Below are 25,103 nucleotides of genomic sequence, written 5' to 3'. Positions count from 1 at the left end.
GAATGGCATATAAATCATTTTCAGGGATATTTGGAGACTCCGAATCATCAATAAAATTGTGATTTTTATTCTCAAAGTGTAGCAAACACTCTCAAAACACGTTTGGTGTGAAAGCTTGTTGAAAGTTTCTTAGTTTGAAAGATAGCCGTAGCAGGATTACGTAGAAAATGATAAGTGACATGTAAATGTCCTTAAGTTGACTTTTGTTGTCTACTACGGAAGCATGTAACTGCCAATGTGGAGTAAACATTTTTAATTGGCAAATATGTTCGAACGTTCATGCAAATACGTTTAAAAGTACTTGTAGGCTAAATGCTAAAAAAGAAATTCCCCATAATGCATTGACTTGTGCATGTTATTGTTTTAGCATTTGGCCTACGTTACATTTGAACGTTGTTTATTCGTAATTTTTATGGTCTTATTATTGTCTGCAATGCATTTCCTTTCTGCATTTCTTTCCCATAATGTCACCAGGCGTGCGCGTGATTTTTTAGCATTTAGCCTGCAAATACATTCGAACATATTTGCTCGTAAAACTGTTCACACGGCTGTAATCCACAACTTGACGTCTGTGAAAATACGACTGATGGGTAATTAATGAAATTTCAAATTCAGGTTAGAGGTTCAATTACACCTATTCCCAAACTGAAGAATTAAAGAAGAATTACAGATGATTTTCTCGAGCTTGTGCTCAATCTCACATAGGATGTGACCCACTGCAGATGTGCTACATGAATATCTGCTCTACTTTTTCCTGTCAATCATTTGACTTACTTTAAAAAAAGCCATTATGCATTTTTAAGGCAGCTCCTTTCAAGCGTACTGTAATTGAGGTGCCTTTATTTTGTTGTGCCAGTACAGTCGCATGTGGAGTAGCTCCCCCATCTGACCTTGTCCCCCCCCCCTTTAAAGTGCCATTATAAAATTGTCAAGGGGTTCTTCTCTCTTGTCCTGCTTGTCAAAGTCCTGCACCATTATGCAAATCGTGTTTGAACACGCTCTCGTCAACATTTCCATTGTTGGCCATAGTGAATTCCGATGATTTCTAACAATGTATCGACTCATTTATGAAATGTACGATTCCTTCCAGCATGAGAGGTTAAAATATTGTTATGATGATGTGTAGATATCTGTTTGAATCCATTTTTCCAGTCCTGATTTTTTAAAATGTATTCATTAACATTACAAACTGTTTTTATCAATGCTACACGTTAATCCCATTTACATCATTATAAATAACAAATAACAAAAATGAAAATACCCCCTCTGTCAACATTTTAACAAGCACAGTGAAATGCTGAAATTAAGACATTGCAATCATTTTTCTTGTATAAACAAAGCTATAAAATTAGTTTCAAACCTTCAATACACGTAAATGAAATAAAAATATTTTATCTTACAGTGTCAATATTAACAGTAACAGAATGTCATTCTATTTTGACATTTGTAAAATCGCCACAAAATTAAGCCTTAAAAGTTGCACTTGAACCACAGTGCACCAATATGGCTACATTTGAACACATTTCTTTTAACTCAAGAGGATTTTTCACCACTGATACTTGACTGATTGAGCAAATCTTACTAAGCGGTCGGATGTCAACAGCCCTTCAAATTGGATTCAAAGTGATTTTTACCGGTGATGACAAATGCCTATTTTGCATTTCTTAACTTTCAATGTGGTTTAAATATAAGAATAGTGGCATCTTCAGGCATGTAACTAGAAAAACAGAGGTCAAGATAAAGATACAATATGTGGCTTTTGCGGAGGAAGACTGAAGTTAACTCTGTGATGTCGCCATTTGCAGGGAGTGGCAATAAAGCCATTTTTAGTCACTGTCCCAGCATTACATTTGGTGTAATCAAAATGGTCTTTGTGTACAAAGTGGCATGTGCATCCTTCTGCTCCATTTTACACCGACATTATCGAGAAATCAAGGATGGAATATACCTTCAGTTAGTGGGGGCAAGGAACAAAGATGTAGGCGTACCTGTGGATGAAATAGTGTAGTGTGTAGCCTCAGCGACTAACATGCGATGAAGGCAGCCGCTTAAAAAATATACACACTCGTGGAGGAACATAAACCAGCAATAATAGCAATGACAGAATAGATTTTAGAGAAGCAAGATATTCCCCATCTATGTCTTGATTTAAGAGAACTGTTTGATGTCGTCTGCTAAAATAGTGTGAGTGTAGGTAATTTTGCCCCCTCTCCCTTTGTTGCGCTGCGACACATCACAGTGTCCATTGAATACGGAAGAGAAAACTCTAAATAAGAGCCAACTAGCGTTCAGTCCTTTTATTTCGGCACCCCTGATACGAAATATAGCTCCACATTGTTTGTTTGTGCAAGCAGAGGGAGTCATGTGAGTGACAGCAAGCGTGATGTGCGCCGGCATACGGAGCTGCTTCGCATTTTATCTAATTGCTCCACCCGTGTTGCATGTTCAGCATGGTAAGTTAGCTGGGAACATACATTTGGCGTGCACAGAGACAAGGAGGAACGGACGCGTGTTTGTGCGTTTATTATTCTTGAAGGACAGAGAGGTGACGGCCTTGTTTGTACACCTCTGTGGCATAATAATGTCTTGCTTTCAATCTCTAGTCATTAAAGGGGAAAAAAATAGCGGCGGGGCCTCAGCGGCCAGTCAGGTGTCTGCGACGCAGGCCGTAGGTTTTGTTCAAAGCGGTGGCAGACACAGCGTGGCTTTTGATTCGCTCAAAGGCGTCGGGATTGGAGGAAATCCTTGCGAAGGCTGGAAAACGCCCTGATGTGCGTTGAATGATTCTGTTTTAATGAAATAGTTGCTAGGTTACACCACGCAGGCTGGTGTGGCACGGGCGCCTCAGAGTGTGTGTGTGTGTGTGTGTGTGAGTATGAGTACATAGCGCTGAACAATGCAAGCACACCCTGCACCCATCCCATACAGCAAGGGTGGGGAACCTATAGCCCGTGGGCATTATACATCCAGCATTTGATCACACCAACAATGTCATTCTACCAAAAAATTAAAACCTCACAGGAACTGTAGTAGAAGCATCAATTACTCGGAACGTAATACAGTGGTGCCTTGAGATACAAGTGTCTCGACTAATAATTAGCATGTTGCAACCCTTTAAGCAACGGATACTTGATACTTGAGCACAAACGGTGGAGCAACACATGCAGATATCTGAATATATTTTATATTTTTGAATGATATATATTATATTATCGAAATATGTATTTCCTGGTTTGCAAGTTCCTGCGTTGTGAAAGCACCCCGAAGGCACCGTGTTGCATTACATTAATCATGTAATGTAAAACATTTGTGGCCGTCTAAACTTTGTATATGAGTAGCAAATTGTCCATATAAGTGAGCATGTGAGTGTTAGTGGTTGTTGTATTTGTGCCCTGCGATTGGCTGGCAACCTGTCCAAGTCAACCTGTCCGCCTCTTGCCTCAAGTCAGCTGGTATAGCAGCCTCAGCCATGACTACATGACTGTAAAAAGTCAAATGGTAGCCTTTGGTAGGAAGGTTGCCCACCCTTGATTGATCATAATAAGGATTTCAAATGTGAGCTGTTTGACTCCTTCCGCATATGTTCATTTTTCTCTTACAGCTCACGTCAGAGAGGTGGGGGGAGTCCTCTTTTATCTGGATGTCAGCCCTTCCACCCCCACCGTTGTGTCAATGAGGACGCCTGTTTCACTCTGAAATGCCAGGCAGTGGTGAAAGCCGTGCGTTTGTGTGCCCGCGTGCCTCGGCAATTGCAACCCCGGATATGCAACAAAACACACACTTTGACAACACAGAGACCTGGACAGACCCTCTGATGGGCGGGTTCGGAAGCCACTGTGACTTGATGATGATGAAAAGAAATGATGTTGGAAAGAAATCTGACAGGATCTCCTGCTGGGGTGTTCAAACTTTTTTTTTCTCAGGGGCTGCGTACTGAATAAACAATAAACAATAAACAAAGATTCTTCACCTTTAATTTATTAAAAACTCAACCAATCCATCGCTGTATGGGAAGATATGATAAGCAATGATATGTTTTTATATGATAAGCAATGATATGTTTTTATATGCACTCTATAATTTTCAATTTGGAAAAACTGCTTTCTGTCAAGAGAGACAAGGAAAATAGTTTAGTATTGTCTTGGGAAGTTTGTGGCCGTACTTTACGTATATGCAGAGTATCACTATTCGCGGGCCACCACATATTTTGTCTATTTTTAAAATGATATTTTTGTCAGGCATCTGGATATGAATTGCATGTTCCTATGTGAACCCCCCAGTAGCACTGATGAAAATTTGTGGCCCTCTCCATCATTTAAAAGTTGCCCATCCCTGACCTAAAGAAACTGGACAGGTGTATGATTTCAAATGCCACGTTCATCCTTAATTGCGTGCATTATTTTTTACAACTGTCAGAAACAAGGCTGAGCGGGCTAGTTTGCTGTATAATATTGCTGCAACAGTAGGGAATCATAAATCTGCGTTTTGACAAAATGGCAGCATTCAGCAATGTAACGTGTGCAATCAAGTGTTAATCTTGATCACTTTGCTGGTTGTTTTCATTTAAAAAAGTCAATTTTAATGCTCATTGGTGGCCCCTGTGTGTTGTGTTGATCGTAGCTTTTACATTCAGGCACGTGGGACACTTGTCAATAAACCAATTGGCAATAATGCTCAATGTGGAACTATTTGAGAGCTTAAAAACGAATTGAATTAACAAATCATTCTATCACTTTGTTGTTACTTATTCGTGTTAATTAATAAATGTCACTTGTAGAACTGCTGTATAAAAGCAAAATCACACTTGAGGTCATGATATTTGTAGCACTGTTTATCACCACGGCTGGTGTGAGGCTGCAGGCCGATGATCATATAGTATCCAGTACAACATTTTGGCGGGCTGCAAATGGCCCCCCTGTCGTAATTTGGACAGGAAACTCTTCAAGTTGAAGGGTTGTCTTTTTCTACCCCCACATCACGTCTTCTTTATTTAAAACATCCTACCTCCTCTCCACCCTGAGTCTGTTTCCCTCTGTGCCATCAGAGATAATGCCGTCATTTAAAGCAGCTATGCATTGTGCACGATGACTGATGCTTGCTTTTCTTGCTTAATATGCGGCCGCCAACGCCGGATAATAGTCTTTTTGTCGCAAGAATAAAGGAAATGCCTTCAAAAGGAACCGCACATTTTATGTTATATTCACTAATGTGGTAAAAGTGATAGATAATTCTCTCCTTTCATTAGGAGCTAAATTGATAATGATGAAAGTCTGCTACATTTTCTATTGTAGACCGAAATATCGCAGGGTAAAAGGAAAAAAAAAAAAAAAGGTTCTCAGACATTCTTCAGTGTCTAGTGTGTCCCCAGCATACCACCCGAGCTACAGTATGCATGTTCAACCAAACTGAAGGCCCCCCTCCCAAATGTCTCAGGACTCATTTGAGATGACGCCAGTGACCCGCCGCCCTCGTTGCTGGTCAGCGTACGGTGCGGACGTCGCCTGTTGGCTGTCAAGAGGTCACGGGTGTGTGATCCTCTCACACAAAAGCCAATGGGAAAGTCATTGTCTCGACGGGATCATGTTTGCCACACACTGAACTCAGTTAACACTACATAACGCAAATTCAGACGTGAATCTATATTCATTAATTGTATATTCATTAATATATATATATATATATATGCGTGTGTGTGCGTGTGTGTGTGACCTATAACCTGTCCATCTAAATTAAACAAAAAAAAACTTAGGATAAAAAATGAGATAATGTGGTTGTGCACACACTCCGGTTTCCTCCCACATTCCAAAAACATGCTTGGTAGGTTAATTGGACACTCTAAATTGCCCCTAGGTGTAATTGTGAGTGCGGATGTTTGTTTGTCTCTGTGTGCCCTGCGACTGGCTGGCAACCAATTCAGGGTGTCCCCCGCCTACTGCCCGAAGACTGCTGGGATAGGATCCAGCACTCCCCGGGACCCCTGTGACGATAAGCGGTATAGATAATGAATGGATGGATGGATGGTTTGTGCACACCCGCTTACAAGTGGGGGTGTGGCTGTGTTCACAATTATTAACCACTCATATTCAAACTCATGTTAAAATAGGAAAAAAAAAAAAAGTCAGCCCAAGCCACCGTTTAAAATGCCTCTGAAACCCCAAAATAGAGTTCAGTTGTTCTAGTAGGCTTTTCGTGACATCTTTGGTGGGACATTTTAATGTACAAGTCATGGTCTGCAGAGAGCATCCACAGCATAAAAGACAATTCAATGTTCAAAGGAATCAGCAGGGTCGGACTACGACCCCCACAGTGTCTCATTTGTTTATTTTTACTTCCAATCTTTTTTTTTCGTTATATCACAAAATTCGAGCATTTTGAGTAGTGCCGCGTATTTTTTTTAATTCACTAAATCTTTACTTTATTCTTTGACTATTTTCTTGTCGAAGTTGTTCTTAGTGAGAGCACTGGATGACTCCTCTTCTATTCATACACAAGGAAAAAAAAAAAGATGAAGACAATTGTGCTTTGCTCCCAGTTGTCTTTAAAATCAAGTGTCAGTCAAGACCCTTGTGAGTGACACTAATATAATATTCGGCAGCAGTCCGTATCAAAGGGCTCCTGGATGCTCGTCTCATTCGTGCTGTCCTCACGCTCTTGTTCCTCATCATCATTTGGGACTTGAAAGGAGGGCAACAACGGTGAAGAGGAGAGACCTTCGTCTCGGACCAATTGCATTCAATGCCAAGTCGTCGAATCGATTTGTGAGCACAATGCAGAAGTGCTCACTGATTGGATGCCAGTAACAACTTGCGAACACACAAACACACACGCATGCATGCGCCCTCTTGCATGATATGTCACACTCGTTTGGTGGCACCAGGGGGCACTCCACTCTGTTGGTTGCTGTAAAGAAGGTTCATCGTGAGAACAACAGCAGGATAACAAATATTCATCTCAGTATTAGATTCGGCAATCTCATTTTCTATCATCACTATATTTTAATAAATGTCATCTGCACATATCAGTGCAGTGGTTGATGATGGATTACACACAGCATAATATACAGTAGCTAATTCAAATAATCACTAACGCATACCCCTAATGTTTACCCTAAAACCTGCCCTAACCATATCTAACCCTCACCGAAGAATCACTGCCTATGTCCACTTCAGTTCAGTGGTACTTCACTTTTCAATTCTAACCATTTACATTCATCCATCCATTTTCCAAACAGCTTATCCTCACCAGTGTCGCAGAGTCATTGAATCTCGTACAATTTTCCAGGAGGAACTAGCGATGCTTCATGTGACCAGACTGCGAGCATGCATGACAAAAAGTTGAAACATGAAACATGTTTCTTATGTAAACATCTGGCATACTATTGTATACTGTATTGTGCTGTTTGCATTCCTCCGACTTCACCCCAACAAAGGAAGCTGTGATGGAATTAAATGTTTGAAATTTTTTGGCACTGTAACAAATATCTCTAATTTCCGGATATACTAGGCCGATTTACCCTCAAAATAAAAGTGTCGTATTTTCCACTAGCAAACAAGGTATCACACTCAAGATTTTTTTTTTTTACGGCAGCATATGACAAACTGCCCAGTTGCTAATCGTGTTGATTGAATTTCCAATAGAAAGCGTTACATTTGAGTGGCCACTGACAGCCTCAATAAGTGCTTGTTTGGGCAAGGACACGCTTTATTGAATGGCAATAAAAGTAATATTGATTCTAACCTGAAAAATATCAACAGCCAAGAATGAGGCATTATTGTAGTCGATACACCTGACAAGTGGATATTTAATTTGATCATGAAATTTGAGGACTCTATACACAATCTCTCATGAACAACTATTTAGGTTTGAAATCGCCCAATAAATGGAGTAAGCTAAAGCAAGTGAATAGAGAAACCTCTTCACGAGTCTAGTCTTTGAAAAGCTTATAATCTTGTATTGATCTGTACCTACCAATGAATGCACTGGCCCAGTTTGGCCACTCGGCTCGACAATGGCACTTGAGGCCTGTATTATGTGGCCTGATGTAATTCCCAGAAGAAAGCTTACGCTAAGAGGACTTTTGGAAGCATTTGCCATTTCTACCCCCAATTTTTCCTGCAAGGACACAGAAACAAAACAAGCTAAATTGACGGCTACTGACTGTCTTAATTGCAGTTTACACAAGGACACATATCATAACTGGAGTAGTAACACTCTTATTGAGGTATGAAAGTCATTGAGGGGGGGAAGGGGGGGGGGGGTCGTGGCACAATGGAGATATGTGAATGCAGTAGTGCTTTAAGAAGTGCATCTTTATATGTGCACAAGACATTGTGAACCACCACAGAGTTAACCCTGACCCAGGCAAAACCGGGTTGGATTCCTCACATTGTTTTTTTATTTCCATTTTCAACTATTTGTCATACACAAGTGCTAAAGATGAAAATGCACCCACAAAGTAAAGAAACATAATTTATTCAAAGACAAATTTCGATGCCAAAATAAATACATGAAGGAGCAATGTCAGTACATTACTTTGTGAATCCATGAAATGGAATAAAAGCAAAACTTTTAGTGGTAGTGGATTAAAGAAAAGTGAATCCTGAAAGTATCCCAGCTACTTCCCAAATGAACAGGCCTCACTTAAAAAAAAAAAAAAAATGTCATAACATGTACAAAACTGATTCAAGTCACCAAGCCAGATCTTGTGTTAAAATAATACATGTTTACAGGCCTAGACATTTTTAATAAATACAACAACAACAAAAAAATCAATAAAAAACAGTCATTAGGACAAATAAAATGGTGTGAGCACATTAAGTTTGTGGCAGAACGGCTAAAAGGAAGTGTGGGCAGGCTTGATACATTCATTGTTTCCCATTTTGTCAAAGTAAGAATGTGTTAAGATGCAACTTGTCTCCCATTGGAAAACTGAACTTAAACGTTCCACGTAACAAATGTAGCAAAGAACTAAGATGGCACAATAGTTGTGGACTTTGCACCCTGCTTTGTTGAAAAGTGTGGACATCGGTATTAGATTAATAAAGAGATACACTTCGGTCTTGTTTTGCACGTACAAAAACACACACACGCACAATTCTTCATGAACTTGTAAGGCCCTTAAGGTGGGGATGTGGTTTGTGACAGACATGGGAACGAGGGAACACTTGGCACCATTGATGCAATCAACTTGATTTGTTAGAAAAACTCAAAAGAAAAAAAAAGCGATTGGAGTTAGAAAAACAATCAAGCAAAAGAAAACACAAAAGGCATTTTCGCATCAACAAACAGTAGCCGACACATTTTGTCCTAATCGCGACGCCGTGCATGCAACAGCACACACGAGCGGAGCCCTCCCTTTTAAAACAGTCACAGTTGCTCGGAGGGAGCTCCGCACTTGTTTCAAAATGGCTCAGTTAAAAAAACAACAACAACAAAAAAACAAGAGGTTACGCTGCCTGTTTCGACATATTCTGGAACGTCTTCAACTTGAACTTCATTTGGACACATTTAAACAATCGTCTCTGAACGAGCTAAAGTCTCGTTCCTCAGTCGCGGTTGTGTCTCTCGCACGCATGCACGCACACACACAGAAACCTTCTTCGCTGATTGGCTCCTCCCTCTTGCTCCATCACTTTAAGACTCTTTGAAACACTTTGCCTGTCAGCATTGACAGTTTTTACCCAAGCTTGTTTCAGTGGCTTTTTAGGTGCGTATACCCAACAAGTTACCTCCAAATTCAGTAATATTTTCATGTGAATAACTGAGGACAAATTAAGAAAAAACAAAAATCTAAAAACCGCTGCGTTTGCGTAACCGTGTCCAGCGTGAGATACAGTATTTGACCAAACGAGTTGACAAAAATAAAAAAACACCTCCATTGTTACTCAGTCAGTCACATGTTTGTGATGGTTACTAAATGTAAGAAATCTTGTGAAGTGAATAAAAAGAAGTGAATGCAAAAAAACACAGAGTTTTCATCTGTTGGAGGAAGCACTGGGAGTCGAACCAATAGTTCAGATGATATGGTGAGTCAGTGCGGCGAGATGCTGGGCCCTTGCTTTATGCCGCCATGAGATACTGATGGTAGAAGAGGCCAAAGAGGGAGGTGGAGAAGAGGCAGGCGGCGATCCACCATGTGAAGAAAGAGAAGAGGCCCCGGAAAAGAAGCGGGCTGAAAACGGTCTTCAGGCCCCCCAAGGCTACAGACAGCTGGGCGACGGAGGCCCGCGCTGCCGCCTCCACCACTGGGGGTGCTATTGGCGCATCCCCCGGCACAGTGTCCATCTGATGTGTGCAAGGCAGCTCTTCTTCAAAATGGAAACCCCACGAGTGTCCACCTGACATCAAGAAGTCACACGTTACATCAAAGCGGGGCTCAGGGATTGCATTTGATTGAGTTGTAAAGGTTCTACTGTAGGTCATGCACATGCTGGAGCAATTTTGAAATGATTTGTTTTGGCCTCTGTTGTTTTTTTTATATCACCCATCATTGAAGAGGGGTGTGTAGACTTTAGATCCACTGTAGCTTTTCTTTTAATCCTTTGGTTAAGTATGTCTTCTTTTGGGGCATGCATGAATAAATAGTCATGGCAAAAACGCAAATTCCCAAAATTCTCAAATACAAATTCCAGCACTCATGTGGATGTTGTCCCCCAAACTTGCACTTTTTCACACAGCCCCAAAACAGGGATAGAAAAATGAAAACAGGCATGTGTAACTACATCAAGTCACTGCTTGGGTCTAGACGCCTACCATGACATCACTCACTACTCCATGCCCACTTGAAAAGCACACACAAAAGTACAGGTTTGTACTCCAAGTACACTTCAGAAAAGCTGATTATTTTCATTCTCTTTTATGTTTTTCTATAATACAGAGCTATTTTCCATTATTATAAACAGCTAACAAAAAAAATGCTGTTTTTTGTTTACTTCAATGAAGAATATTGATTTGATATACAGGTACATTTATGATGCCCCCCCATTTTTACTTGTGTGCATGATAATCAGAATGTCACACTAATGCAGATTTTCCATCCGTTTGCCATTTCAACTCGGCAGCGTCAGCGTTTACATGGAATGTATTCTTAGGTTTGCTTTTATCACACAACCAAATCATCTAAAAATAACAAATAAAGGTGTGTCTGGTTTTGGGATAAGTTGGAAATTGCTTTTCTTTTCGAAGCACAAACACTTTAGACGTTTTTCCATAAAGTTGGTATGTAGGTCTTGTATTGGGTCGAGTCAAATGCGCATGTGTCTTATTAGGACAGTCATCAAGAAGACTCACCTAAGGTTTTTAGCAGCAAAGTTGTATGCAGCAGCATCACCAGCGGTGCCACATACTGTAGTGCGATTACACACAAGTAGTAAAAAACACGTGCGACCTGGGAGACAACAAAAGGGTGATGGGGTGTATTGATGTACAGTCAGCAACAAAATAATCAACCATTCTTAATGAGAAAGTATATCAAGATATGAAAATCCATTTCCACCATATAAAAAAAGATGACTTGATTGTTTACGTTTCCTTCTTTATTTAAACCTTTCCCCCTGTGAAAAAAACAAACAAAAGGAAAAAGCAGGAAAAGTACAAAAAATAGCAAGTAAATTAAAGAAAATTCTAACTTGTACTATTCCTGTTTTTTTTCACTTTTTGTATAAACAACACATTCTATACTTTTATTTTTTTTAATTAATTTTTTTTTAATTTCGTAGTTTTATTATACTTTTTTTTTTTTTTAAACTGGTCTAAACGGGCTTGCATGTAACAATTAAAATAAATAAATAAATTCCCGTTTTATGTCATGTTAAAACATACAGCTTGGATACTAATGAAGCCAGTTCCAGCCATTGTATAATTCATCATTGACAATTTCTCATTATTTTGTCTCATTTTGATTGATCAGCAATAACTGCGGCTTAAAAAGTATGGATATTGTCTCTTAATCAGGTACTGTAGTCACACCGTCTCACTTGCACCGTTACACGGCCAATGGGACGCCACTGTGGACTCGGGATGGACCTGTTCCAGTTTCAAGATTACTACCGTTTTAAAAAGTCATCATTTAAAAGGCGCTAAAACTTTCCATCAGTGATAAGAGCCGTTTTTTTTTTTTTTTTTGGGTCGTCGGAGCATGCAAAGTAACCCTCCCCCTCCCTCTACCATTGATGGTGCGAGCAGTCAGTGAGCCCTACGACTTTTCGCCTTGCAGAAAAAGGCTGCTCTTTTGGCAATTGTTCAGGTATCGTGGCTGGTAGAGGGAGGATGCGCAAAATGTGCTTCCAAAGAGTAGCTGCTCGAGGAGGCAATACCTCCAATACGAAACCACATTTATGAGAGCTCTGTGAACATTTGCAATCAGCTACGAGCGTTAGCGTGCCTACAGGTGGTCAAACAAATACCAAAGACGGCTCACGGTTTCTGTTCACTTACTGTGCCCAATGTGAAACAAATCGTGCTCTTAAAACCAAGGTATGTGCCGAAGGGAATTCTTTTTTTTTTTTTTTTTTTTCAGTAACCTTATAACGTGGCCCGCGATGAAAGCTAGTTTGACAGCCCTGCGTTTGGAATACATAAGCATTATGACGCAAATGATGTCAATCACCATCTTCTGCAGGTCGACGGTACTTATTCGCCCCGCCTCCTTCTTCATCTGCTCCACGGCCTTCTGCGCCAGGTTGAGGTAGGCCTGCAAATGATGCCTCATCATCGCCAGCCGCAGCGCACACATCAGTATGATGGTCCATAACCGCAGAGTGTCGTACGTCTGCTCAGCCATCCTGACACGGAGACAGTGCGCTGAGTCACATAAGAACGAGACGGATGGCAGCTTTTCTCTGTTGCCGCTACATCATTCCATCATTTGGACTGCGTGCCACGGGGGGAATAAAGTTGGCGCAATGGGGGAAAGTGGATTTTGCACTCTGGAGGAACTGTTCAGTCACCGCAACTACATGGACACTAGTCTTGAGACAACTCTTATTCAACTACAGAATTTCTGCTAATATGAGTCTTGATTTTCATTGTACATTAAAATAATTTGGATAATTCTGTGCTTCGGACTGCCCTGTTATGGTTCAACACAAACTCAATGGCCCTAAAGACATGGTTGGATGAGTTTTGTGTGGATGAATGTTCTTCTGGATTTACAGACATTTCAAAACCTAGTGGAACATCCTCCCAGATGAGTGGAAGCTGTTATAGCAGCAAAAGCTGCTCGACAACCTGCAGGGCCTGCAGGCTTTTGTGTAGTAAATGTTTACTAGCCTAAATTATGGTCTACAAAAATCGGTTCACTGCCAAAGATGAATTTATTTGTCTTTTCACAGTCCAGCCATTCAATCCCAGGAACTTATATACATTTTTTTTTTAATTTCAAACGTTAGGGTAAAAGAGGGTCTGAAAATGTCTGGCAGTGAATGAGTTATAGGCTTATAAGGCAACATGCTGTACGTTTGAGAACAAAGTCGATAGGTAAACTTGAATGTGGTTTACTCACAAAGGCAAGCTGTCCTTTCCCAGGGTGGGGTTCATTAGATAGTCCTTGGTAATGGGCTTCACCCACAGCAGGACCATGATGAGTGGGGACAGGAAATTGATATGAAGCAAAGTTCTTCAGCGAGCGAGACAGAAAGAAAATTGCCAGTTAATGTACAGAATATGTATTAAAAAACTGTCAAATAGCCATTTAGAGGATAAGCCTAACCTGAATTTTAAGGTCATTTGTCAGAAAAATGGACGACTTATATTGAGTAATATATATTTTTTTCTTCATAAAAAAAAAAAAAAAAAAAAAAGAAAAGAAAACCTAAACAATGAAATATTATGCCTCACTGTGTAAATTTGGCTGTGGTCACATTGAGGGCATCGAGGTGCATCTGGGCCAATCGCAGACCTGGGAAGGTTAAAAAGGCTCCAATCAGGGCGCAGAGGAAGGCGAGGATTAGCTTGAAGGTAAGTTTTGAAATGGGACCCCTGTCAAGAAGAGAAAAGAGATGACCGCGAACCAGGAAGAGTTTCTGAAGAGTCATTGAAAAGAAACTTACTGCGACTCCAAGCCCTGGTGTTCCAGGAACTGGAGTGCGCTATCAGAGAAGTTGGCAAAACCTTCGAATGAAGACAAACAGATCAACTTGAGACTGACAAAAGATGAGGGTTGAGCATTGCAAAGAGTGGAGCAGCATTCACCGGTTTCCAGACCAAATTCCAGGTAGTTCTCAGTCACGATGAGAATGGCCATGGCTTTGACAAAGAAGAAGAAGCCGAACGTTATGCAGAGGGAGCGCTCGCCTCCTTCCTCCAGCTTAAAATAGTGAGTCGTCAGAGAGAAGAGAATCTTACTGATGGGGCGCAGTCAAGGAAACGTGTCTCCAGTGGTACATTTCAAGTATTTGATACATAAAAAAAATGATTTTGTTGATGAAGTCCTGACATCCTGCTTTGCTGTTTTTCCACAACATTTACACTTTTCTTTCAGTCTTTTTTTTCTCTTCCAACCACCTAGTTCCATGTCGTGCCTTGATGGGGAAAAGGAACTTCTGATTTTGTGACATCAAATGACGGAAAGAGGGGAAAAAAATGTAAGTCATCAAAACAGATTTTTTTTTTTCTTCTAATAGCAAATGTTGAGATTACAAGTGAGAAAGATTAGGTATGACCTGTGGGAAAAAAAGAAAAAAGAAAATATAGCATGTGCAGTGCAGTGCAATATGTGACTGTACGCTGAAATGGCACAGAACTATCCTGTGTGATAATGAGACAAATGACTAATCTATGTGACAAGGGCAACAACATATTACACACACCTCATGTACAGTTGGTATACAAAAGTCTACACACCCCTATTCAAACACCATTTTTTGTGACATGCAACAAGAACGCAAGATAATTCTAAAGTTTTTCAACCATTAATGTCACCCGTTGACCTGTACAATTCCATCAACAAGAAAAATATTTGTGAGGGTAAAAAAAAATACGGTAAATAACTGAAACAATGTGGTTGCACAAGTGTGCACACCTCTTATGAATGGGGATGTATGCTTGCTACGGTGTAAAAGTAATGATCTTGATTGATATTGACAAGAATCTTTTTTTTCTCTCAATCGATTTGTACAGGCTAAAGGCCTCAATAATGATGAAAATGCTTCTGAAATGATTTACCTTGGTTTCATATTTTTACATCAAAAAACCTTGCATTTGAACAGGTGTGTGTAGACTTTAATTCCAGATAGTCTCAAACATTGTCATCACAAATGAAACAGGAAAACTGAAAATCAAGTGCTCCATTAGCACATATATTGAAGAAACTCGCTCCCTCATATTCATAGTGTTATGGTCTGTGTTTTGAGTTTGGTTTTTGACTGCAGTTTTATGTTTTTCCTTGTGTTCCTTTGTTTGTCTCTCGTTAAGTTATTGAGTCCACCTGTGCTTGTCATCCCCGGTCCCTTGTGTTAGCCAACCAGCTTCCTCCTACCCTGTCTTGTCGAGGTGTTCCTCGTTGTATCGTCAACTTGTCTGTATTTAGTTGCCCGCTTTTTTTCAGTCCTTGTTGGTTCGTTTTGGTTTGTCTTGTCAAAGTCAAGTCCCGTCCAGTCCTAGTCATAGTCCTAGTGTTTGTTTAGTTTGTTTTGGTCCTTGTAGTTTTTTGTACTTCTACATTTTTCGTTGGTTTGGTATTATCCCAGCACCTTGTTTGCCTTTTGTTTTAAATTCAATACTTTATATTGCACACCATTTTGCCTCCTGCGTTTGGGTCCTCCACCACGAAAAACTGACACATAGTCCCATGTCATCTGATCCTTGGTCTATTCCTTGTCAGGTGCTGCGCTGGGAAATTTAGGTCTCCAATCTTTGACGTAGCCAGGAAATGACACACCATCTGACCGCGGCGAGCCGAGGTTGACCAGGAGCACTGGAAAAGATTGATTCCTGTAGTTGGCGGCACGGATAATGCATATTATTAGGCCATCATTCAGCGTGGCCAAATAGCAGGGAGCTGTGGACCATAAAGGTGCTGGCAGTCAAGCCTAGTACGAGATGGCCACATTTAGAGCCTCGGCTGCTGCTTGGATCTACACAATCATGCTGAAATGATTTGGCAGACAAAGAAATCACTTAACGGTGGCATTTAATATAGGAGGGATTTAAGTTAGAATGAATAAGGGAGTTGACATTGTGTCCATTTCTGTTCACGCTATGTTCTAAAACATCTTTAACCACCATCACAGTAATGACAAATATGCCTTTGCTTTGGGTTATGAAGGGGAAAAGGTCAAAGCAGCTTGAGTTTCGTGTTTAGAAATTTGCATGAGACTTTGCTGAATTTCATGCTGTTGCACTGCTATGACATCAGGCTATGTATGTAGTTACACATACATTTGCTCAATGCAGCCAGAGCGGCGGTCAAAGGGCATACAATAAGAATTTTAGTAACACTTTTTTTTTTTTAATACCAAACAAGTGTTTCCCAACCTTCACTGAGCCAAGGCACCAAATTTCACATCAGAAAAATCAATAGCATCTATTATTGTTTTTCATGTTTTATTTATTGATTGTAAAGTAAGGTGTTTATTTCTTCAAGCGGATGACACCCGATGACTAATTGAGACACACTAGGGCCGCAATTTGAGGAAATAAAGCCTTTCTTTTTCATGTCACTGGCAGGGACAACTTCCATCTGATAATAAAGGTTATTGTTCAACGCTGTCATAGGAATGCCATGATAGTTTTCTCTTCTTACAGCTGCTCACAGTCTGAGAAGCAACTCGAGGGATTTGTAGAAGCTGCTTTTAAAAATGACCTTCTGCTGTCATTTTGAAAGACTGGGGACATAAAGCACAAGCTTTCAAATGGTCTTTGGTTTCCATATGACTCACAGCGCAGCATTTATGAGATTCCAATACAGCATGCAACGTTGTCAATTGAGAGAGCATTTGACGTGACACCACGCAAGGACTGATTGAAGGATACACGACAAAGGCGAGCACTAGCATGGACCAGACCACACTGATGTTCATCTCTCCTGAGGGTTGGGCAACACTGTAGTAGAGCTCCGTTATTAGATAGACCACAGTGGCCGCTACTGTGAAATCAACCAGCCACTGGAACTCTGGGAAGTAGTGCAATGCTGAGGGCATAGAAAAAGGGAATTGATTTTTCAAATGATATCTATATTTAGAAAGCACAACCAACAGTGTATCGAAAACGCTGGCACAAACAAAAACATAAAACGTTGGAGAAAACACGTTTGTACCTAATGTGTCGACTTCAGTGATGTATTTTGTCTCGAGTTGAAGATCGATGTCCTTGGGTACCGTTAGCGGCTTGTTGTCTATGTGACCGTTGTACTTCCTGGCGTAAAGAATCAAAATCAGTCAAATCGAATTCTACAATACACTGAATTTTTCTACTCCAAAATTAGTCATACATATAAACTTACACACATGGAAAGAGAGTACTTATTTCTTTCTAAACTGCGGTCTACAGGCAGAACTAAGACACTCACAGCAGGTAAGGGAGCGCTACTCTTTGAGCATGAGGACCTATCTGATGGGCCTCCTCAGTTCTCGCCTGTGTTTGTTCAGCCCAGTGTGGGCGCTACATTCACAGGACAATGCCACTGTAAGTGTCCCGGGCCAAAACACAGCCGAGACACATTTCTTCTCCGAGGCACCTGACAGCAAAAAAAGGGGCTCAGCTTGATCCCACTGAGGGAGTCAGCGAGCCAACAATGGAAACTGAGCTGGATGGCATGAGCTAGCGAAAAGACAGTGGTCCATCTTTTTCTTTCGGGGGATTACTGAACCTGTGGTGCCGCGGAACACCAACCTGCCTCATACAGGGTCAGAGAAAAGGACTATTTGGAACCCACCCCCACGCCCTTTGAGGATTAACTTCCAGTACTGACTTCAATTTAAATTCCTATTAAGAAATAAAAGGACGCAGGAAAATGCACTAAATTCATGTGTTCAACCTATGCTTCAACATCCACTGAAGACAACACTGTCTTCGGCAAATGTTTTTGAATTCAGAGTTGCCTTAAACCATCACAGTATAAAACACCACTCATTTTGATCTGACAGGGTTTCATATCATCTCAGAAACACCAATTTGACTAAAATCAACAACCTTGTCAAGGTCAACAAAATAAAATTGGTCCACTTGGATAAGTTATCAGCTCAGGTCTTGACTGAGGGCCAGCCACACAAACAGAAGTTTCAAAAGGGGACTGCACCATGAAATGTTTCACTTTTTCAGGTTTCCACAGCACAGATTAGTGCTAATTGTTAGTTTAGGGCAGTTGTGTTTCAAAGTAACCTGGAGAAACCGTGTCAATGAGCAACTAGGAGTCGTTGGCATTCTCCAAAGGGTAGCGTTCAGGTATAGCAGAAATAGTCTTCTAAAGAGTTGTCCATGGGGGAGTGTGCAGACCAAGTTCAGTGTGCTTTAATGGGACTACAGTGGCTCCTCAAAATGTGCAAGGTTGGCGGATGAGCAATATGAAATACCGACTAATGTTTGGACAAAATGCTAGACGAAAACGAGGAAAGACAAGACAATGTAGCTCAGCACAAACTGCTCTCCCCTACTTCTAGTCTGACTGTCAAAGTGTTTGACTTTTATTTGGGTTTTGTTTTTTGTAGAAATTTCCATCATATCCGTGATAACATCACATGGCGCAGTGTATACGGAAGTAAATGCCTCATATTATCATTTCATACTGGTCGATTAGCAAGGTGGGAGGAGGTAGAAATATTTTGGGCATATGAGGCAACGCTCCTCCATCACCTCATTTCATGGCGACGTCTACTAAAGTTGACACCACCTTAAACATGACATGAAAAGGCTTTAATGTGATCTCTTCGCCAACATGATGGTCTCCAGCTATCACACGTTCTCTTTCGACTGGGGTGAGAGGGTAGCTTCCACTGAATAGCATATTTAGGCTACGACAGATCTTCGCCATACGCACATACCTGTCTTTTCTCTTTTGTCCCTTCTGTTTCCCAGCAAGGTTCCTCAACTCATCTTCCGTCGGGTGCTGATACCACCGCAGACTAGCAAAACGAGAGCAATATGGGACAAGTGAGAGGAATAAGGATGATGCAGTTAACCATACAAGGAATATTTTTGTGAGTTTATTGTGATGTAGAAAAGAGTTGATAATATGATCTGGGCTTCCACAACATTTCTCTTTTGTGCTCACTTTCATTTAAAATCGGGCAACAACTTGAAAGACAGAAATGCTCTTCATTGCAAAGTCTATCTTGAATTAATTTAACTTAATGCATTTTGAGCAGCTCTGAAACGTTTGTGAAATCTCCATATAGCAAAAGTGTTCCATAAAGCTTTTTATTGTTCCTCTGATACACATTTAAGAAGGGATTGTGGAAAAATTAAAGTACTACACCCTTTACAGGCCAACACTGGAAATAAGGGCTTGTTAAAACCACAGTTATCTCTAATTAAGAAGCCCATTTTTTTAGAACACATGAATACATACGGTAGCTGCAGCTTGTTTTTTTAATGATATAAAAGTGAATTATAAAAGCAATGTAAAACCTTTTTAATTCCAAAATGTTTTTATGTTACATCAACATTAATATGAATTATTAAATGTTTCAAAATCTTGCTTGCTAAAAAACATTTGTGGTGCCAATTTGAAAAGATAACCTTTTATTTTATGTTATGCAGCCTTCTCTGGGATCACTTCATTATTTTTGTCACTCTTCGCCTTCTTCTATCCAAACTGTTTTCCTCACTTTCATATCTATTATTAATCCCAAAACGTTTTTTTTTTTTTGTTTTGTTTTTTTATAATTCAAGAAAAGGTATCCAACTGAAAAACAAACAAACAAAGCTGTGTGTGACAGAGTGAATTACCTGCCACTGCAAAGTAGCCATCTTGCAAAGGAATAATGAGGTATGATTTTTTGTATCACACTGGCCATTACCATGGTAACCACCAGCTGCACACCGATCACACCCTGTGAAAACAGAAAGGTTTAAGTGGCATTTAAATGGAAATAACATTTCACTTTAAGTAGGTGAAGTGATTCATGATTTCGGTAGCATAGCCTATCATAGCAGCATATCGTCGCTGTCATGTGAAAAACACTTATCTCCATTTTTTTTCATTTGATTATTTTTACTTGAGTCATGTTTCCGCGTTACAGACATCGCAATAAAGTGAAAATTAAAAAAAGTTTCCAAAATTGGAGATGAGTGTTTTTCACAAGACAGCGACGGTATTATACAGCATAGTGTTGAAAAAGTACCCACCACAGTCTTGATGAAGAATTCAAAACATGATTTGTTTTACCACAGTAGAAAAGTATATGGTCCGACTATTTTGTTTTCATTGAATCTGTAACTATATCGGCCTTCTAAGAGAATAGAAAGCTGGCACGGCTACTGTAGGTACACAAAGAATTCACATCACCTGAACATAAGTCCTCTAATGGCTAAGTGCTAAGTGCTACTACTCCACAGATACAGTACTATGGAAACGGTCATTAGATTTGTGTTTTATCAATGCTATGGCATAATAAGAAAAGATTATTATGTACAAGCAGAATGTCACCTTGTGGAATGCTGCCTTTCACCAAGGCTGAATTGTGAGTGAAATTTTCGTTTAAAAAAAATATATAAATCATAGAGAGTCATATTTTTAAACATTTGTTCCAAAGGTTCAGGCTACTTTCCAGTTCATGGTGGATGACAAACAGACCAGGGCGGTGCAATTATGATTCTATTGTAGCTCAGTGACTCAAATTTGACACATTCCTGCACCTTTTTCCAGATTCTCACCATGTATTTTACTCTCCCTTGTCTGCCTCCCTCTAGATTTTGTGGAAATTGTACAATTATTCTAAATGCTTCCCTCCTTCTATTTGCTGGTTTACAATGTCATAATGAATGCAGTGAGAAAGAGTCAACATAAAAACTAAGCTTGTGGTGACCCAAATGTTTTGGGCACAGTATATCTTAAATTCCCGTATGCATCGACCAGACAACATTATAACCATGATGCGATGAATTTCAGTTATATATATGAAAAAAAAATCCTCATCACTGCAAAATACAACAACAAACAAAAAAACATTAAATTGATAATAAAATAAATGTGCATTCACACTTAGGCTTGTAATTCTACTCCAATGGAAACTGCAGCCAAACAACATCACAATCATTCTCTAATCAAAATAAACTTGACTGTTGTTCTACTTCTAGATCCAAACTTTCTGCTATTTCAGTCCAACCTCTTGTATTTGCTGTCCCATACAAAAACTTGTATCGTAAATAAATACGGCTAACTGCACATTCCAAGTTTGTACATGACGCACATGCTACATACAATCCCGCATTAAAATTAGCATGATTTGCTTCAAGGGCAATTAAACCCACGTCAGCCAAGACAAAAGGAAGGGGATGTGAATGACAGGCCAGAGCAGCACACTAGACCTACATTTGAAATCGGTCACGGGGCTCATGCACATTTCACCTGGTCTAAGCTCCAAAACCACACGTCAATACTACTTCTTCAAGTCGAGAGGAGAGAAAGTGCCAATAACGTGGCAATTATCTTTGCTCAGAGGTGACTGAATGGTGGCCAAACATAATGTCTGTGGCTCAAGACCCCCAGCTCACATCATCCCACTGTGTGTTATATGGGTCAAAAGCCCACCACCTCAAGTTGGTTAGGTGGGTGCCGCTGACCATTCGTCATAGGAAACCTGCAAGGATCTCGCACCTTGAGGAAATTGAGCCAGCACGGTTTCTCTTATCTTGCCCGTACTGCTTGACCCCCTCCACCAGACAACCAATTGAAATCTGTGGGGAGCGAGGCAGGGGGGGGTTTCTACCCATGATGCTGAGCTCGGAACCTTATTGAACCTTTTATTTATTTATCTTTTTTTTTTTTTTTTTTTTGATGCGTGCGTGTTCAAGCCCTTCTCTTATTGTAAAATGAAGAAACAATTCAAAGGGGACATTATGGAAAATACGACAGCGACTTCAAACATGGTGAGCTGTTTTGAGTTTTGTTGGGTGCAAAGATGAACTTGTCAACACCAGTGTGGTGTGGGGGCAGGCTGTATGTGATTGCTGACCATGGCACCCGCCATGTGCCACATACACAAAGTATAGTGTATGCACTTATGCCTCAACAAGTTAAAAATACTTTCAATCTCTTTAAAAAGGAAGTCAAACCAAACATTTTTTACAAGAATATGTTCTATGCAGACCCACTAGTCAAAAACATGGCATTCTGATTCACATTGTGATTGTGGAATATGAGTTAAGCAGTAAAATCCACCCATTTTTGTCCATCTCAGGGGGCAGCCATTTTGCCACTTGCTGTCGACTGAAAATGACATCACAGTTGCTCAGGGCTCAGGTAGCGAAAAAAATCATGGCTCAGCTTCAGAAAACAGGTGAGCTATGACTGGTCGTTACCTGAGCAACTATGATGTCATTTTCAGTCGACAGCAAGTGGCAAAATGGCCGCCTCCTGTGATGGTTAAAAACGGCTGGATTTTGCTGCTTAACTCATATTTCACAAATGCAATATTAATCACAATGTCATGTTTATATTTACACTAGTTTAGCCTCATAGAACATATTATTACAAAGACTTTTGGGGGTGGTTGACTTCCCCTTCAAGTGTGCTCACTTTTGTTCCAGACTTATGCGCTGCTTCCTCAAGAAGAAGGATGCCACTGGGCGCTAAGCAACGCGGAAAGGTAGACAGCCAGGGAAACAACCCTTTACAGTCACACCTATGGAGCCTTTAGTTGACCTAACTCATATTTTTACAAAGTCAGAAGAAGCCAGAGATCCCCCAGAAAACCAATGCAAGCACGGGGGAGAACATGCCAACTCCACATAGGAGGGCCTGAAATAAAATTCAGACCTGGGACATCCAGACTAACCACCACTAAACTTCTCTACACGTGGACCAATTCGCTTTTGTAATCCAAAACAACAGCAACTGCTTTCCAGTCGTGAGGTTGGAGATTCAAACCTCAGCCTCCTGCCACATTCCAAAAACATGCAAGTTCTGTTCTTTGAAGTAGGGCGGCTCAATTACGAAAAAAATATTAATCACGATTATTTTGCTAATAATTGAAATCACGATTATTCGAATAATCATTTGTTTTTTGGTACAAAACAAGAAAATGTTTAAACTTAAAAAATATAAAAACAAACAAATTTCTTTCAAACACTATAATTATGTAAGTTTAAAACAAAACTTATAAAATTAGTTATTACAAAATCAAAGGTGCAAATGTATAAATTCAAGTATGATTTATTTGTGTGTAAATTAGATATAAATGCATATTAATAATCGTTTTGTTACGATTATGCCAATTTTGTAATCGTGGAGTGTAATAATTGTAATTGGAATTGAATTTCGATTAATTGCACAGCCCTACTTTGAAGGCTCCAAATTCTCCGTAGGTGCGAATATGAGTGTGAATACTTGTCTGTATATGTGCCCTATATGGCTGTTGGCAAGTTGGGGCTGTCCACTGCATCTCGCTCAAAGTCAGCTGAGATATGCTCCAATTCACCTGCGATCCTAATGAGGATAAGCACTATAGATAATGGATGGATGGACATATGTTAAATATCATATGTATACACACTAAAGTTTTGGGGATATTCGGCTTTTGGGTGAAACTTCCTAACCTTTATAGGTGAATTCAATTTGACCTCTAAACTTTTAAATTCACAGGATGAATGCACAATTTGATGAATGACAAAATTCACAATAAGTGAATATATTTCCTGGTCCAATTAGAATGAAGCTACGAGTTGGCTTTTGAACTGTTATCAGAAGATTGCAACAAAGACACAGAGACTGGATGAGTCACTGAAAGCATAAATAGTGTACGCCCTGGGAAATGTACTGATTCTTTCATGGATCAGACCACTTGCAGTAAGGTTTGCCAATGAGCTCCTTATTAGAGTACAGAAACTAGCAAGCTGTGCAAAAAAGTACTTATACTTTAAAATGAACTTGAGCAAAAAAATGTTTGAGGTCATATTTAGTTGACCTGTAAAGATTATAGAATATGTTAGGTTATTGAGTATGAGATGTCAATGTATGTCAGCTGCGATATGATCCATTTATTAACTCATACATAAAGTCATAATATACAATTCAACACCATAGTCACTCTAAGGGCATCCAGGGGTCAAACAAGATGATTCAGGTACATGCAGACACCTACACTGCCATTAAAAGGCTCACAAGTCAGCTAACAGGTAGCATTGTCGCTAATAAGGACTCCTTACATTGCACAATATCATAAGCCTCCAACAGGGAAAAAAACAGAAAGGAACTTCGAAGTAAACCAAGGCACGTCAGGGTTATTTAAAATGTTGACATTGTCAAGTAAGTGCAGTAAAAGAATGAAACGACACCAAGTGCACTTCAAATGTTAGCTACCGGTAAGCTAAGCAAGAAGCTAAACTAATGCTATAGCAGTGCTGCAAAATAGATTGAATGGGATCACTATTCAAGGCAGTCGGAATAAACGTCCGATGACACAAAATCACATTTGACAACGCAAATAAAATAAATAACGGAAGAGCACAGCACATTGAGCTTGCTGTCACACTTACCATGTTGATGCAGTGCAGCTGAAACAGGCTCAACGCCGACAACACAGAGCACTCCGAGTCGGAGATGGCACGGCGAGGAGCACATAAGCCCTTCTTGCGACGCTGTGATACAAAATGAATTATTTGTTTTCAGTCAGAATTGTCACCTCGTCCACCTGAGCGCTTTACATCGTACAAATTCAACCCGAATGATTGCAGCTCCGCTACCAAGTATTTTCAACAGCGGTAGAGGTCACGGTGAAACTCCGGGTAAGCAGGTGTCTGAGAATATGCCTGCATAATCACCGTGAGGGAATCACCTTGAGTTATCTCTGTATGGGTGTATTCTATTTATAAACAAATTAAAATTTAAATAAAGTATTAATATTTGGTATGTTCATCAATATATAACTCGATAATGCGTTGCAATGTAAAATTTTGAACAGGCTTTACTCGGAGCGCTAAGTTAAGTTTAAGGACCAAAGGAACGA

The 25,103-nt window shown here is 40.1% G+C and overlaps 1 protein-coding gene across 1 annotated transcript; it reads right to left on the bottom strand.

Moving 5' to 3' along the window:
* Positions 1–8,456: 8,456 nt before the first annotated feature.
* tmem161b (transmembrane protein 161B) lies at positions 8,457–24,915 on the bottom strand. The gene is made up of 12 exons (XM_086031491.1): positions 24,634–24,915; positions 19,885–19,988; positions 18,978–19,058; positions 17,255–17,352; positions 16,972–17,128; positions 14,191–14,342; positions 14,049–14,109; positions 13,837–13,977; positions 13,502–13,615; positions 12,608–12,782; positions 11,290–11,386; positions 8,457–10,337 (listed from the first exon to the last, which is right to left on the bottom strand). The coding sequence occupies exons 1-12, from the start codon at positions 24,634–24,636 to the stop codon at positions 10,060–10,062; spliced, it is 1,461 nt and encodes a 486-aa protein (XP_085887617.1). The 5' UTR covers positions 24,637–24,915; the 3' UTR covers positions 8,457–10,059.
* Positions 24,916–25,103: the final 188 nt, after the last annotated feature.

This window comes from Filicampus tigris, chromosome 5 (genome assembly GCF_054856515.1).
Source record: "Filicampus tigris isolate MCC_2025a chromosome 5, RoL_Ftig_1.0, whole genome shotgun sequence".
In the NCBI taxonomy this organism is placed as follows: Eukaryota; Metazoa; Chordata; class Actinopteri; order Syngnathiformes; family Syngnathidae; genus Filicampus; species Filicampus tigris.
Note: the sequence above shows the minus strand (reverse complement) of the source record. Positions and strands in the feature narration are given on the sequence as shown.